We start from the raw sequence: 14,834 nt of genomic DNA, 5'->3' as shown, positions 1-14,834 counted from the left end.
GGAAAATGGTGGATTGTGCCCTCTGGGTTGTGAGTGAGTCACTGCCCCAAGCGAGGGAGTTCAAGTATCTCAGGTTCTGAATGAGGGTAAAATGGAGCGGGAGATGGACAAGCGGTGTGGTGTGGTGTCAACAGTGCTGCAGGCGTTGTACCTGACCATTGTGCTAAAGAGGGACCCGAGCCGGAATGTAAAGTTTTTGATTTACCAATCCAGCAGCATTCCGACCCTCATGGTCATGAGCTTTGGGTAGTGACCGAAAGAACGAGGTCTTGGATACAAGCGGCCAAAATGATCTTCCTTCGTAGGATGGCTGGGCTCAGCCTCAGAGATAGGGTGAGGAGCTCAGACATCCGGAGGGAGCACGGAGTGGAGCAGCTGCTGCTTTGTGTCGAAAGGGGCCAACTGAGGTGGTTGGGTCACACGGCCAGATTTTTAAACTTACAGTCTTCAGCCCCAGCAATCGCTGACTCAAGTGACATCACTTGAGGCAACTGATTTTGCATGGCTCCGTCTGGAACCACAAAAAGCTTTATGTAACTTAATTCACATATGCAGCAATACTCCCTACGACCTATACACATGCTTTTATGGGTTTGTGTTTCTGATGATCTTTACTGTCACTGCTGGTGAGTGAGGAATATGTGTTTTTGTGTCTGTGCTGTGTTGCACCATCTGATGACAAGCAACCCCTTCCCAGCACCTCTGGATCTGACGTCACGCTGAGTCTCTGTGGTAAAGAGAAGCGGCAGGGATCTCCAAAATGAAACTGTTGCACTCATCCACGTCACTGAAGGATGAGTGTTCTTTCTCAGCTGCTGGACTTGGGAGAGAGCCAGCTAGCGCTGGGCCAAAATTGCTTCCACATTACATTTTTTTCGTATGTGACTGGAATTTTAAAATCCCACAAACATACAATTCAATTAATCTGCATCAAACTTTCAAAGTGAAGTTGACTTGTGAATGGCTGTGTCTACAAGGACGAGCTTGACATGTTTCAAACGTTGTGTCGGGGGAAAGCAGAATAAGTGAATCTTTAATTGGCTCGTCACTCTTATGAAGAGATGCTTCGTACATATAGTACATGAATAGAATGTTTTAAATAACGGGGGTATTTCAAGCTGCTTCGTGATTCTTTTCATCTCCAAGCCTTTGTCAAAGATCGTAAAAGCTGCACCATGTTGAGTCCCACAATGACAGGTGCCAAGACCAACACACACTGTTTACATGATAGAGAATTAAAAACATCCTGCTGATAACAGCCATGCTCCCCAAATTTATCTTCCTGTGTGTGTTTGCTTTCGTTTGACAGGTCGGTATCAACGTGGCACGAGCTACTTCAAATACAACTGTCGACACGGCAAACATGCCTTATCATATGAGAGACTTTTGCTCTCTCAATGCATCATTACTAATCAGGAATGCATGGCATTAACAGTAGAACCAGAGAGCCTAGAGAAACACACTGAGGCAGTCGTGTTGGTATAGCATGATATGAGACCATGTCGGACCAGGTTTCTTTATCCAAATTAGACATGTGTCTGAGCACATGTTGTGTCATGGGAAGACAAGTAGGTGAACAGTGCCATCTTGGGTGCCACAGGAGTAGCATTTTTTGTGGTTTCTTTTTATCAATTTAGGGCTTATTTAGAAAAATATAAACTAGAAAATAAACCAAACTGTTGAATATATATATATATATATATATATATATATATATATATATATATATATATATATATATACTGTTGAACTGTGAATATAAAGAGAATAATGTGCATATATTTACAGCCTGTGAGATATGATGCAAGATAACATTTTACAATATAGCCTACATGTATGCTTAAATTGATACTTGACTTGTTGCCCTCAAGCATCAACAACATCGAAACAACCAATAATAAATAAGTTAATAAATAGAGTCATGGTTCTACACTGAATAATTGAAGGCATGTGACCTTGTCCACAAGGGAATATCCCCTCTTCTTTATAGTCAGGGAAATGGTCTTGAGAAATGATACTCACTAAATATTTGCCAAAAATATGTTCAAGTCATATCTCTAACATCCTTGAAATATATGCTTTTTTTCTGATTGAGGTATTTAAAAGAGATGTTTTCCTAATAACCTAAGTTTGAAAGTCTGTGAAAGAGAAACGATTGTGTGACTATATATATATATATATATATATATATATATATATATATATATATATATATATATATATATATATATTGTGAGGAGTGATAGCAATATATCATGGACATGTATTTATGAAATGCATCCTTTTGGTTATATGCAAATAGCTTATGTGGAATATATGTTGCTTAGTATTTCCTGTTTTGTTTTTCACACTGTCACAAAAAGATGTACGTTTGAATAGATGTATATCGTTTAAGGAATGCTTCTACTAATCTGGTCGACCATAAATACTGTTGTCACCTTAAGTAAATTGGGGTTTTACGTGGAGTACGTGAAGGCATCAGTGGCCTGAGGACCGTCATCCAGCCTTTGAAATAAAAACGGACGATGAAATGCGTTGGGCTCTCCCTGGAGGAGGAGTGCGGAACAACAGCTGAACTGTTTTTCATTCCGTAGAAGTCCACTGTTGGAGTTTTCAACTATTGATCATTTTCTACTCTCAATATTTTTGGACAGTTATTTTACCAACACAATCTGCAAAATCGGGGTAATTAGAACTATTATGTGAATATATTTCCTGTGTTGTGAGCAATGTATTTGTTGTGCTATTTAAAAAACACAAAAAAAATGACTGTGAGATGAATTAATTAATTTTAACCATTGCATTAAAATGCCGATCAAAATCTATAATCGAAACCCATCGAGCGTCATGCCCTCGCGCATTTTGATGGCGATCTAGCACTCTGGACAGTTGCATCAGTTCCTGTGTGCGCGTGTAAATGGTTGTGCCGTGGCTGCTGCTACACGCTACTTTTTATTCCCAGGACGCAGAATAGTCATAAATCCTCCTCTGCTAGGAAAGGCTGTGATCATAATAAAGACGTCACCCTCCTTGCTCGGGTTGGCTCGACAGTGCGCAGCTATTTGTAAGCTACAACAACAACAACCTCCAGCACCATGCCAATGGATAACGCAGGGAATTCTCTGAGATCCCCTTGCCGTGTGGATACGATATCTGCGTCAGATCCATAGCAAAGACCGCTTTTAATTGCTCCGGATATCTCGACTCGACTGTAAAAAAAAAAAAAAAAAAAAGAACCAAAAAAAAGAAAAAAACCCAGACAGGGACTTGATCGCGTTGCGATCTCTTCGCAACAAATAGGACGCAAGCCGTGGATTTGAAGGTATTTAATAACTGCGACACTGGATGTAGGGGCAGACGTGCACACGCGTCCGCTGGAAAAACGTGCTGTCATTGCGGTGCCTGGTGCGTAGGTCTTTAAAGTGTTACACATTTAAATGGATTCTGTGTGGCTCTGTCTCAACAGGGCTGCAGCTACAGGACGTAGCGCACTTCATAGCTGAGGCTGAAACGTGTGCACGTCTCGCAATCCAGAAAAATGCACTAGATCAGCTTCCCGAGCGCAGTTTTATCTTTGTACTTATTTTTTATACTGTTTTAGCTCAGACAGGGAAGTTGATGTGCACTAATGTGCTTATGAAACACATAAAAAACTGTACTACGCACTTTTTCTGCTCCGCTTCATATTGCTTTTTCGAAGAGGCACGCCCACTCCTGAGCAATGTGGATCATGCCCCGTTGCTGTTAAATAATTAGACTTTACTTATTTGTTCGCACACGATGGGTCTGTTTGTTCATTGTTTGGTCAGTTGCAGTCTTGCCCAAAGCGATTTAAAGCACCAGTGTCAAACCCTTTTTTTTTACATTAAATGTCAGTTTTGTTTTGCAGACAGAGGGGGGCACTCTTTCAAATAGACTTCACGTTCCTGTAAGGGTGAATGGGGAAGTTTCATGTCTGTGAGATGCAGGGGGAGAGAGTATGTTGTACTCGCCTTATAATGTAATAAAGACTTAGTAATTTAACATAAATTATAGAGTGGGACTGTTACACCAAACTATCCATTGTGAGCATACCAACATCTATTAGTTGTATTATTGAGAATTATTGTGATAGAATAGGTGGTGATAACTGATAAGTTCACTATACGCTTGCAATTGAGTCCCACAGACACTTTGAAAAGCCTTGTAGGAATATTATTGGAAATTCATAAAATAAATGTCCAAGATGCGATCACTCTTTTGATGATCACTTTTTAAACACCTTTGTGGGCCAAATAGTATCTCTGTCTTTTTAAAGAGTCATGGAGGAAACAGCTGCTGCAGCTCCAGCGCCTGGCACAGATGCTGCCCCACCAGCCCCAAAACCCCAGCCTTCCTCCTTCGTACATTCCCGCAGCCTGCTGGAGTGGAGACGGAGGGTCAAGTCTGAGTATATGCGCCTTCGCCAATTAAAACGCCTTAAAAAAGTAGAGGAGGTCAAGGTGGGTCAACACAATTATTAACATTGCTGCAAACAGGTGTTTGTTCAATGTATGCATGTGTAGTGTATGCATGGCGTCAGGGGCTTGCAGTATAAGTGTTCTTTGTATGCAGCACTCACTGTGTGTGTTTCTGTGTCTTTCAGGAGTTGTGACATGCTCTTTGTTCTGTTTGATTCCAGACCCTGTTCATGTCCAACAGGCAAAAGATTGAGCAGCAGACAAATCTCCTGAATGCAGAGTGGTCCAGGCTCAGGATTCAGTCCATCCCTCTGTCAACATCTGGTGGAGCTCTGGCCAACAAGAAGGTGCGTGAGTGTGCTCTAAAGAGAGTAAAATAATAGCCTTTGCACCACATAACTTCATATAACCTGGGTTATTATAGTAATCTGAAACTAAAACGAAAATAAGATGTGAACTATGCCGCAATTGCTTCTGCCCAGGCTGCTCTGGCTTTACAAGTAGTCCAATTCTATATTACTGTGTGAATGTCTTGTGAGAAACAACTCCTCGTCTCCGTCATGTTGCATCCTCCTTAGCAGCACCAGTGTTCTGCTCTGATTCCCACCTGGTTGTCAAGTGTTCCTAAAATATCTCAGAACAAAGCTGTGTGCCAGAAATGGATCATAATATGCAGCCTAAGTGTGGTTTCTATCCCTGTGGGAGCTTATAATACAAACAGTAACCTGAGGGCATGACAGCAGTTTTCTCTTCCCCTGTGCTGTCAGAGTCCCTTTATTGCGTTTACTGGGTTTATTTTTCCCCTGTTGGGGTGTCGCGCAGCATGTGTATTCGATTGTATAGTTATAAAATTGTCCAATAATGCTGAGGACTGCTCTATTGCCTTGTCATCCCCAACGCACCGCCGCTTCTCTTACAGATGTGCACAGTGGAGTTTGGCTTCCCAGAATTCAAAGCTCAAGCCATTGCCATGAGACCACTGTCAACAGTGGCAGGAATTCCTTTCATGTACTCTTGGTCACCTCTGCAGCACAACTTCATGGTATGACATCAAATTACAACGCTACTTTGACATTTTTTTGGCCGTAGTGTCCTCAAAAGGATCACAGGTGGTGGCGTGACAAGCACCATCAGCTGGTCGCATACCTGTCTTGATGGGAGTTTTTGTCTCTTAGGTGGAGGATGAGACATTCCTTCACAACATCCCGTACATGGGCGACGAGGTGCTGGAACAGGACGAGGCCTTCCTGGAGGATCTCATCGACAACTACGATGGTGTCCATGGCGACAGAGGTGTGTGTTGAATGAATAATGTAGCGCCTGTCATACCTTATATCACTGCAGCATTACCTTGGGACTTTTTGTTTGTTATGTGCTGATGATGCAGCCCTGGAAGCGCGTTGAAAACATAAATTAATATTTAAAGGATTGGCACTTTAGCTTCTGACATGTTAACTGTGTCCCAGAGGGGGGGTTTATCAGCGACGAGGTCTTTAAAGAGCTGGTGGAGGCCTTGAGCCAGTACTCTGACCACGAGGAGGAGGAAGAGGAAGAAGCAGCGGTGACGGCGGCAGAGCCCGCGGCGGAGGTGACGGTAAAGAAGGAGGACGAGAGAGCGATGAGGAGGAGCTCAGCAGAGGGTTCGGAAGATGCCAAACCTGGTGGTGTGGCATTCATCAGGAGGAAGAGGAGGAGCACCACTGAGGGTGAGCAAGTCTTCAGCTGCATTCAGACTTTGTCCTGTGAGAGAACAACAGGGGCTTGCAGCATGAACAAGGCTGGCACTGTTCCTCTCATTACACTGTACAGCTGCCGCAAGGTCGCCCTGCCACAGCATTGTTTACTTTGAAGCTGCCCCTCTGTCCCTGCATGGGTACGGTGTGTGAGGGAACCTGTTCGTCCATGACACTGATATGACCCGGCTCTTATTACAGAACTTATTGACCTCTCGTACCAAGCTTTATGTGAAACTTAGTGATTGTGAAATGGAAGCACACCTAGATAAACAGTCACTGAGGCACTGGTTCACAAACTCATTCATGAATAAAACATATTGGGGAAAAAGAAGAAAACTACACTGTTTGTATAACACCACGGTTTTTGCTAACCGGCCTTGAGAATTGGGAAATCTTTTGTACCATTGCAAAATGTTTAAAAGAACACATTGCATAAGATTTATTTGTGAATCTGTAGCAAAGCATGACATGCGGGTAAAACTGTTATTTGTATAACCGTCTCTCTTTCTTTCTGTCTCTCAAAGTGAGGGACTTGTCCAGCACCAAGAAGGTCCCCAACGATAAGATATTTTCCGCCATCGCCTCAATGTTCCCTAACAAGGGCACCACGGAGGAGCTGAAGGAAAAGTAAGAAAAGTGCAGTGAAACTTTGAATCCATGTGCACAATGCTGAACAGGCCGTTGCCTAGTGTTCACCATGGAGACGCAAGCTGTCGGGGAGGAAAGTAATAATGGTGGCTCCCTCTCAGGCGCTCTGACTCAAAGGAGCAGTTGGATCAGCATCTGAAAGAGCTTTAGAAAGGAACACCTACGACTTCTCACAGCACACCAACTTCAATTCATAGCAGTGCTGCGGTAAAGGAATTTTACATAGGTGATATATTTCTACTAAAACCCTCCGCAGGTACAAGGACCTCTTGGAGCCCCCCCGCCTGGTGAAGCTGCCCCCACTCTGCACCCCCAACCTGGACGGACCCTTTGCTAAGTCTGTACAGCGGGAGCAGTCGTTACACTCCTTCCACACGCTCTTCTGCAGACGTTGCTTCAAATACGACTGTTTCCTCCACCGTAAAGGCTTGATTTATGTTGATTATTATTTCTCCTGCAGTGTGATGTTTCCCAGTGAGATTGTGATTAATACTTATTGATGCACCATACTGATGTACAACAGCAAGTCAAAATACGTTTTCTTTCTTTTCATAAAGCTTTCCATGCTACACCCAATGTTTACAAGAGGAAGAGTAAGGAGATCCGCATAGAGACTGAACCATGTGGTGTTGACTGCTTCCTGTTAGAGGTATGCCAACCTCACAACTATTGTAACCTAATTGTGCCATTCTGTACGCTTTTGTGCATGCTACATATACATGCTGTTTACTCTTTCCCCTGTCCTCCTCTGAAGAAAGGGGCTAAAGAGTTCGTGGATCAGAATATGCTACGGTCACAAAGGTCTCGGAGGCGCCGAAAGCAGCAGCGTCCCACCAGCTCCAGCTGTCCTGGACCGTCTGCGTCTGTTGAGGAAGGACAAGAGGGCTGCAGTGACCATGAAACCACCTCATCCTCAGGTAGGGCTCGGATCCAACAGCAACTGGGTTTGGATCTGCTTTTGAAACCACCAGGTGCTTTCTCTGTTCTAGTCATGAGGTTCAGTTGATCTATAGGTTTTTTATTTTTTTATTTCTACTTCGCTTTTTGCTATATGTTGCCTATTGTTTTGAGATTAACATTTTTTCTCAGCTACTCCAAAGTAAATCTCTGAGGCCTCACACAGTAAACACAGTTATTTGTGTTTGCGAATCACTGTATGACTGAGTGGAGGCATCATTTACCGTATCCTCCCCCGAATCCCTCCCTTTCTGGAAGGTTGTCTCCCCCGACTGCCCTTCAGAAAAGGGAAATTTGGCTGAAGATGATAGCTTGCAAGTCATATCCTGCTCTCTCCTCTGTATCCTCCCTCAATCTACTCTCAATATCAGCTCTCCCTTGCCAAGCAAAATAAACCAGCCATTAGTTTTGCATGCTACGGCCCCAACATAAACACATTGTTCCCTCTCCTCCTCCTCCTTCTGTGGTGGTGTTTTTTGTTTTTTTTTACCATTTCTGTTGATATGTTCATGTGGAGAACAGCGGGAGGGAAATAAGAGCAATCTCCTCTGGCTCTCTATTGTCCCCTCCTCCTCCGGACCTCTTAGGTTGTTGTTCATCGCCAACAGGGCCTCACTGGAAGTCCCTGTTAGTTCTGGAAACCACTCGTGCTCAGCCAGTGACTCAGCAGTCTCCCTCGCACGTGTTGAGATAATGTGGGGGGAGAAAAACAGATTGTTGAGCAGATTAATAAAAATACTCAGTGCTGGAGCATGTGGCCACGGCAATGCTGCATTCAGCCTGTTGCCAAGCAACATTCAGCTCTCTGCCTCGAGCTGTGGGTGTACAAGCGTTTTGAATATCCAAAAAGCTAAATCAAAGGAATAGTCCCCTGTGTGTCTGTGTGTGAGTGTGAGTGTGAGTGTGCGTGTGCGTGTGCGCGCGTGTGTGTGTGTGTGTGTGTGTGTGCATGTGCAGAAACACAAAAATGGCGCCCAGAAATAGCTGCATGTGTGTCAGTGTAGGGTTGTATTAGCCTGACTGTGTGTGTGGGCAGGTAAAAAAAAAAGCTGTCAAAAACCTTTAACCAAGACAAAATAATAGAAAAGAGTTTTATGAACCAAACTTTTTGCCAAGAGTGGTGATACTAAAGCTTTTTTCCTGTGTGCGTAACAGAGGGGAATTCGCGATGCCAGACTCCCACCAAGCTGCGTCCAGGGGATGATGACGGGGAGCAGCAGGCGAGCTGTGCGGTCCAGTGGAGCGGGGCGGAGGAGTCACTGTTCAGAGTGCTACACGGCACATACTTCAACAACTTCTGCTCCATTGCTCGCCTCATCGGCACAAAAAACTGCAAGGAGGTAAAATTGTTCACACACTTAAAGGAATACTTCCCCCACAAAATGGTAATCTGCATATCAATTACTCACCCTGTGTTACCTTGAAGTCTTAAAGAAGACTTAGGTGTTCTACATTAAACGGAGAATCAAAAAACGGAGAATAGTCTCGATGAATTGAGGTAAATGGGGGCCGTGTTTAACAACAGCAAGAAGTTAAATATTAAGGTTATAGTGAAGATGCAGGTGTTTCTAACTATGATTTATTCATTCACTGTTAAAAAATGATGTAACGTGCTCTTACTGAATAATGATAGCACATGACAAATTATGGCTTAGATTTAAACAAATTATGGTAAATGCAGGATGAAAATCAGAATTTTCTTAAAGGAATAAAGTCACACTCATAGTGGATAGTTTAAAAGAGAAACCAGAGATATCATCTTTTTTATTCTTCTTCCTAGCCACAACCTGCCACCTACATCACCCACATAGCAACTAATGTAGCAATGAGCTGCTAGCCCTAAGTAGAGATGCGGTGCGGTGTGGTACGCTAATTTCTTACCAAATGCAAATAACCTCCTGATTATTTTTATTTCAAACTTGTAGTCTTCAGACCCAAACAATGTTGCCATTGGAGGCACAAAAGGCTTCAAAACTTTTTTTCAGGAATACTCGCCCAAGACCAGATTTTGATTGATTTCTTTAAAATGCCAGATGCTGGAGTGAGATAAAGGCTGCAAATAGATGTAACAACTCTCAACAGTTTAGTAGAGAAAAGGCACCCACATAAAACAAACCCATGGAAAGGGAATGGTGACAAATAGGAAATAGAAGCAAGAGGATTTCTGTACAGCAGAGACAGAGTTGTTAGCTGTCTCATCTGTTTACTAGCTATATAAGTTATGGATCGTGGTTTAAATGTTAAACAATGAACAAACAAATACTTTCTGTAAATATTGCATAACTGAAGTAGACAGCATACTTGCGTTGCTGATTTCTGTTGTGTTTGGGCCGGTGTGAGTATAATAGCTAATGTATCCTGTGCCTGTGGTTTTGTGGTGCGGATAATTGGGCTGACTACAGAGAGAATGGCATGTGGCACCATAAACACGGATGCTTACCAGATGTGACGTCTCCCAAATTTTCTCATGATGCAGTCGGTCAGCCTTAGACATTCTCAGACTTGAGTCAAATGGGTGGCATGTGGGTATGTGCGTAACAAGGCTTGTAGAGAACATATTACAACATCTAAGTTTCAAAACTTTTTACTTTTGAGCACAACACACGCAGGAAAGAAAAAAAAACAGATAAAAGTAAGACATGTTGAAGCAGCCTTGGGGAGGATGTTCTATGGCGTAATCGCGGCGATGTGCTTTTCCGCTTGATGGGGCAGAACATGACACAATGTAATTACAATGAAGAAAAACAGAATTTCTTCACAGTAGTGTACTTTTGTAATTAATTAGCAGGATATGTTGTAGTTGTTCATGTCATTGTCACTTTCCACAGGTGTATGAGTTTGCATTGAAGGAAGTCCTGATCCATCGTGTTCCTTCAGTCGATGGAGGCATCGCGCCCCAAAAGAAGAAGCGGAAACACAGGCATGATATCTCCTGTTGCTCTCCCTCGCTGGCCCACCCTTTGCTGAATGATAGAAACATTAAGATAACATGATCGCTTGCAAAAGGGAGCCCTCAGCGACAGCTCTCTGAATAGACAATGGTTCAAATCAATAATTAAATGTATTCTGCACTGTTGCATCAGTATTTACACTGCATTTACTTTTCAAATTTCAATTATTGTCACATAATAAGCCATGAAAAGTGAACTGAAGAGGTCTGGAACAAGTTAAAGGAGTTTTGACCTTGTCTTTGTTTCGTTTGTTTGATGTGGCAGGTTATGGGCAAAGATTCAGCTCAAGAAAGGTATGTTCATCTGAGAAAGGAAAAAAAACAAAACGCCACAGCACAACTATTACTACACTATGCATTCTGAGATATGACGCAGTTCACTGTGCTAGTCTGAGGGCTTTGTCCTCTGTTGCTCCAGATAACTCGTCCAATCAGGTGTACAAATACCAGCCATGTGATCACCCCGACCATCCATGCGACAGCTCCTGCCCGTGTGTGATGACCCAGAATTTCTGTGAGAAGTTCTGCCAGTGCGAGCACGAGTGTGAGTGTCACCTTTTTCTTATTCACCAGTGCGACCATTCTCCCGTGTGCTCGATGCTTCTTCTTTTTTCCACAAACAACAAGACATAAGTAGCTCGCTCTGCCTTGTAATGTTCAAGGGAAATTGTTTGTCATAACCACATTTTCCACTGAAAGCATTTTTTCCAGGCCACAATAGAGCACGGCAGCAGAATGTAAAACGACTCTGCAGTATTCTGGCAGTAGTCAGAGGAGAAACTGTCCTCTGGCCGGGGATAGGTGGGTGTTTAATACAGAGCTCTGTTCACAATGAGGCATTCGCTGCAGCAGCAATGACCTAGAACAGTGTTTTCCGAAATGGCCACATGGTGGAGGAGTGCATTTTTCTATTTTGCCCTCTGGAGAGTTTACAGCAGAGGACGGGGATAAGACGTACGATGAAAATATCTTGCAAGGGTTTGGAAAAAGATGGCTTCGCCTCATCTGTTGTGGCTCGCCCCCCCCCCTTCCTCACTCCCTCCCTGCCCGACTGTTACCTCGCCTTTTCCCGTAGCAGAGGAGAGCCGGGGCCAAACAGGAAGCAGCCCCCGGTTGCACATGTGTGTGCTCTGAAGACTTGGAGAGAAATCAAAGGGATGTGACAGGCTCTGTGCCTGATATACAACATCATCTCCAACATCAGTATGAGTCAGGCAGCTCCAGCTAAACAACGCTTGATGATACAGTCACATAAAACCCACACTGGCCGGGGATTCATAGGTTGAAACAGCAAATGCCTACCGACAGTTTTCCCCAAGCGGAGACTGCTGGAAAGACATTTTGGTTATTCTTGCCTGATCCTTCCACTCATCTGCCCGGAGGGTGTTGTGTTTCCTCTGCAAAACTGTATTTCAGCATATCTGCCAGCAGAGGTCTCTGAGTGATGGGCTTCTCAGCTTTACTCGGCCGTTGAGTTTCTTTGCTGCAACTGCATTATGGTGTGGAATTATTTATCATAATCATATTGTGTCTTCTGCCAAGTCATATAATGTATAGTCTTTCAGAGCAGCTGCGCGTCCTAATGTTTTCCAGGCCAGAACCGCTTCCCAGGCTGCAGGTGTAAGACGCAGTGCAACACTAAACAGTGTCCCTGCTACCTGGCCGTGAGGGAATGCGACCCAGATCTGTGCATGACCTGCGGCACTGCAGATCACTGGGACAGCAAAGCCATCTCCTGCAAGAACTGCAGCATCCAGAGAGGCCTGAAAAAGGTACACAAGGACGCTCGAAGGTCTAAATGGTGACATGTTTCAAACCTGATGTTCTGTTATTCTGCAGAGAAGTTGGTATATGACTTGTCGAGTCCTAACCTACTTGTGACTTCTCTCAGCACCTACTTTTGGCTCCATCAGATGTCGCCGGATGGGGCACCTTCATCAAAGAGCCGGTTCAGAAGAATGAGTTCATCTCTGAATACTGCGGAGAGGCAAGTCCATGCAGTTTTGTCAGATTCAAAATATATTTTTAGGCTCGATTGAAGTTTTGTACTTACAGTGTTTATTATTCCTGTGTGTGTGTGCACGTGCAGCTGATCTCCCAGGATGAGGCGGACCGACGCGGAAGGATCTATGACAAATACATGTCCAGCTTCCTCTTCAACTTGAACAATGGCAAGTATTCCCTATTTCTCCACTGCTCATAACCCCACCACTGTTATTTTACACATTTTTCAATGCACTCCATGTCTCCCGGTAGACTTTGTTGTGGATGCAACGCGTAAGGGGAACAAAATCCGCTTTGCAAATCATTCAGTTAATCCAAACTGCTACGCAAAAGGTAAGACTGAATCAGTTTGTTTTACTACGGAGTCAAACGTGAATTTAGATTGCTTTTGTGGGATGAAAGCAGTCTTTCGTTGGCTAATGCTATGTTTGTTGCTATTGCAGTGGTAATGGTAAATGGAGACCACCGCATTGGTATCTTTGCCAAACGAGCTATCCTGCAAGGAGAGGAGCTCTTCTTTGACTACAGGTAGAGTCACAGGCCTTTTAGTGACTCCAGCAGGTCCAAAGTAAAATAAAAACCAGGCCGTGCGGTACCTTGTGATAAACTAATCTACCAGTTTCCGTAGTTCCTGTATACTAACTCTGACTTTTCATCTTCCCTCCTCAGATACAGCCAAGCGGATGCCCTCAAATATGTGGGAATAGAAAGGGAGGTAGACATGGCTTAGCTACACCGGCTGTCTACCTCCGTAACCTTTCCCTCACCCTTCAGCCACCCACTAATGCTTCTGTCCCTCTCTGTAGCGCCACATCTAGCTGACGAGTTTCAATGAACAGTCGCTGTCTCTGCCCTCTCTGCTGCACTTCTAAAAATAGAGAGTCCCTCCCTGCTGTCTGCTGGGGCTCCCGCCCCGCAGACACCATGCCACCTCCTTCAGTGACAGCACTCAGCTCTCCCTCTCATCTGCCCAAACCCGCCCATCTGCCTGCAAGAGTATATACACCAAGCTTATAAAACTAAACTATTTAAAGTGGAAATACTATTAATCTGTATCGCTTACCGCACCAAGAGGATCACGTTTTTTTGTGTTTTTTTTGTTTCATCTTGTTAAAAGCAAAGAGGTTGTGATTACCCATCATACAGTGTGTTACTCTCTAAGCAGTTTTGTTACTGTACTTATAGACCGGCTTTTCTTTGACCTCTCAATACGTAACGCAAGCTTTTACATCGTACCTAATGATGATCAGTAAAATGCATGTGCTGTCTCTTGGATAAGCAAAACCAATAAACGATGTTAGCCACAGCATTAGCTTCAGTCAGATTCTCTCAGTATTGTAGTGCGATGTTACCCGCTGCCTGTTCCTCAGAAGAACTTGACCAGGTTTGACAGCTTTGTATGTTCTTCTGGGAACTTTTTCAGCGGCAAGCATCGCCACCACATCTTGATGGTGAGATAAGTTATTGTGCATTTATATCATTGTTCTGCAAAAATAGGCAACCAGACAAGAAACCGACTGACTGAATGTAACCTGTGGTGATGATGGTGAAGAGATCTCATCCCTCTTTTCATTTTACGCATTAACCCATTTTATTGGTACTCTGAGCAACGTGCATGCACATCAGACATTTATCATCATGTTTACATGATCTTGAGGACTTCACATTTTGTGAAGGAAATCATTAATACATTAACAAGTCGCACAGTAAATGTCGTCCTTTAAAAATCAAGTGCCAAATGAGTCCACACAGAAAAAGGCTGAAATAGTGTGGATGTGTTGCATAATTAACAGAGGTGTGTTAAAGGTAACCTTTTGCAAGGTTGTGACCCTGGGAAAAGCAAAATTATCAGTGTTTGACCAAATATTAAAGTCCCCCACATGTGAATGTAAAATATCTTTTTATCATCTTCCTTATTTGTTTTATATGTCCAGATTTGTTATCCACCCTGTTTTTCATTATAAAACATTAAAGCCCACTCTGAAATGAGATCTTTCTCAAAAAGGATGAACAAAATGGAGTTTACTGCTATGTACAGTGTCTGCCTATAAAAATAAAAGTTTAACTTTATACATTAAAACATGCTGTTCTAGTCTGTGA

General features: G+C 43.4%; 1 protein-coding gene across 4 annotated transcripts; it reads left to right on the top strand.

Moving 5' to 3' along the window:
• The first annotated feature begins 2,536 nt into the window (after positions 1–2,536).
• Positions 2,537–14,814, top strand: ezh1 (enhancer of zeste 1 polycomb repressive complex 2 subunit). Of its 4 annotated transcripts, none has more exons than XM_068718638.1 (20): positions 2,537–2,685; positions 4,298–4,481; positions 4,661–4,786; positions 5,359–5,481; positions 5,615–5,732; positions 5,906–6,145; positions 6,700–6,802; positions 7,080–7,243; positions 7,381–7,472; positions 7,578–7,740; positions 8,936–9,120; positions 10,609–10,700; positions 10,996–11,024; positions 11,149–11,274; positions 12,324–12,502; positions 12,622–12,717; positions 12,820–12,901; positions 12,987–13,067; positions 13,178–13,262; positions 13,404–14,814. In XM_068718638.1, the coding sequence occupies exons 2-20, from the start codon at positions 4,302–4,304 to the stop codon at positions 13,462–13,464; spliced, it is 2,325 nt and encodes a 774-aa protein (XP_068574739.1). In that variant the 5' UTR covers positions 2,537–2,685; positions 4,298–4,301; the 3' UTR covers positions 13,465–14,814. The 4 variants fall into 4 exon arrangements, with proteins under 4 accessions (XP_068574739.1, XP_068574740.1, XP_068574737.1 ...); XM_068718639.1 differs by lacking the exon at positions 2,537–2,685 and adding an exon at positions 2,732–3,322 and having other exon boundaries at positions 13,178–13,302; XM_068718636.1 differs by lacking the exon at positions 2,537–2,685 and adding an exon at positions 2,733–3,322.
• The last annotated feature ends 20 nt before the right edge of the window (positions 14,815–14,834 follow it).

Source organism: Cebidichthys violaceus, unplaced genomic scaffold (assembly GCF_023349555.1).
Source record: "Cebidichthys violaceus isolate CVI_PGR_0920_01 unplaced genomic scaffold, fCebVio1.0.p SCAF_23, whole genome shotgun sequence".
NCBI classification, from domain to species: domain Eukaryota; kingdom Metazoa; phylum Chordata; class Actinopteri; order Perciformes; family Stichaeidae; genus Cebidichthys; species Cebidichthys violaceus.
This window is presented reverse-complemented; position numbering and strand designations above follow the sequence as displayed.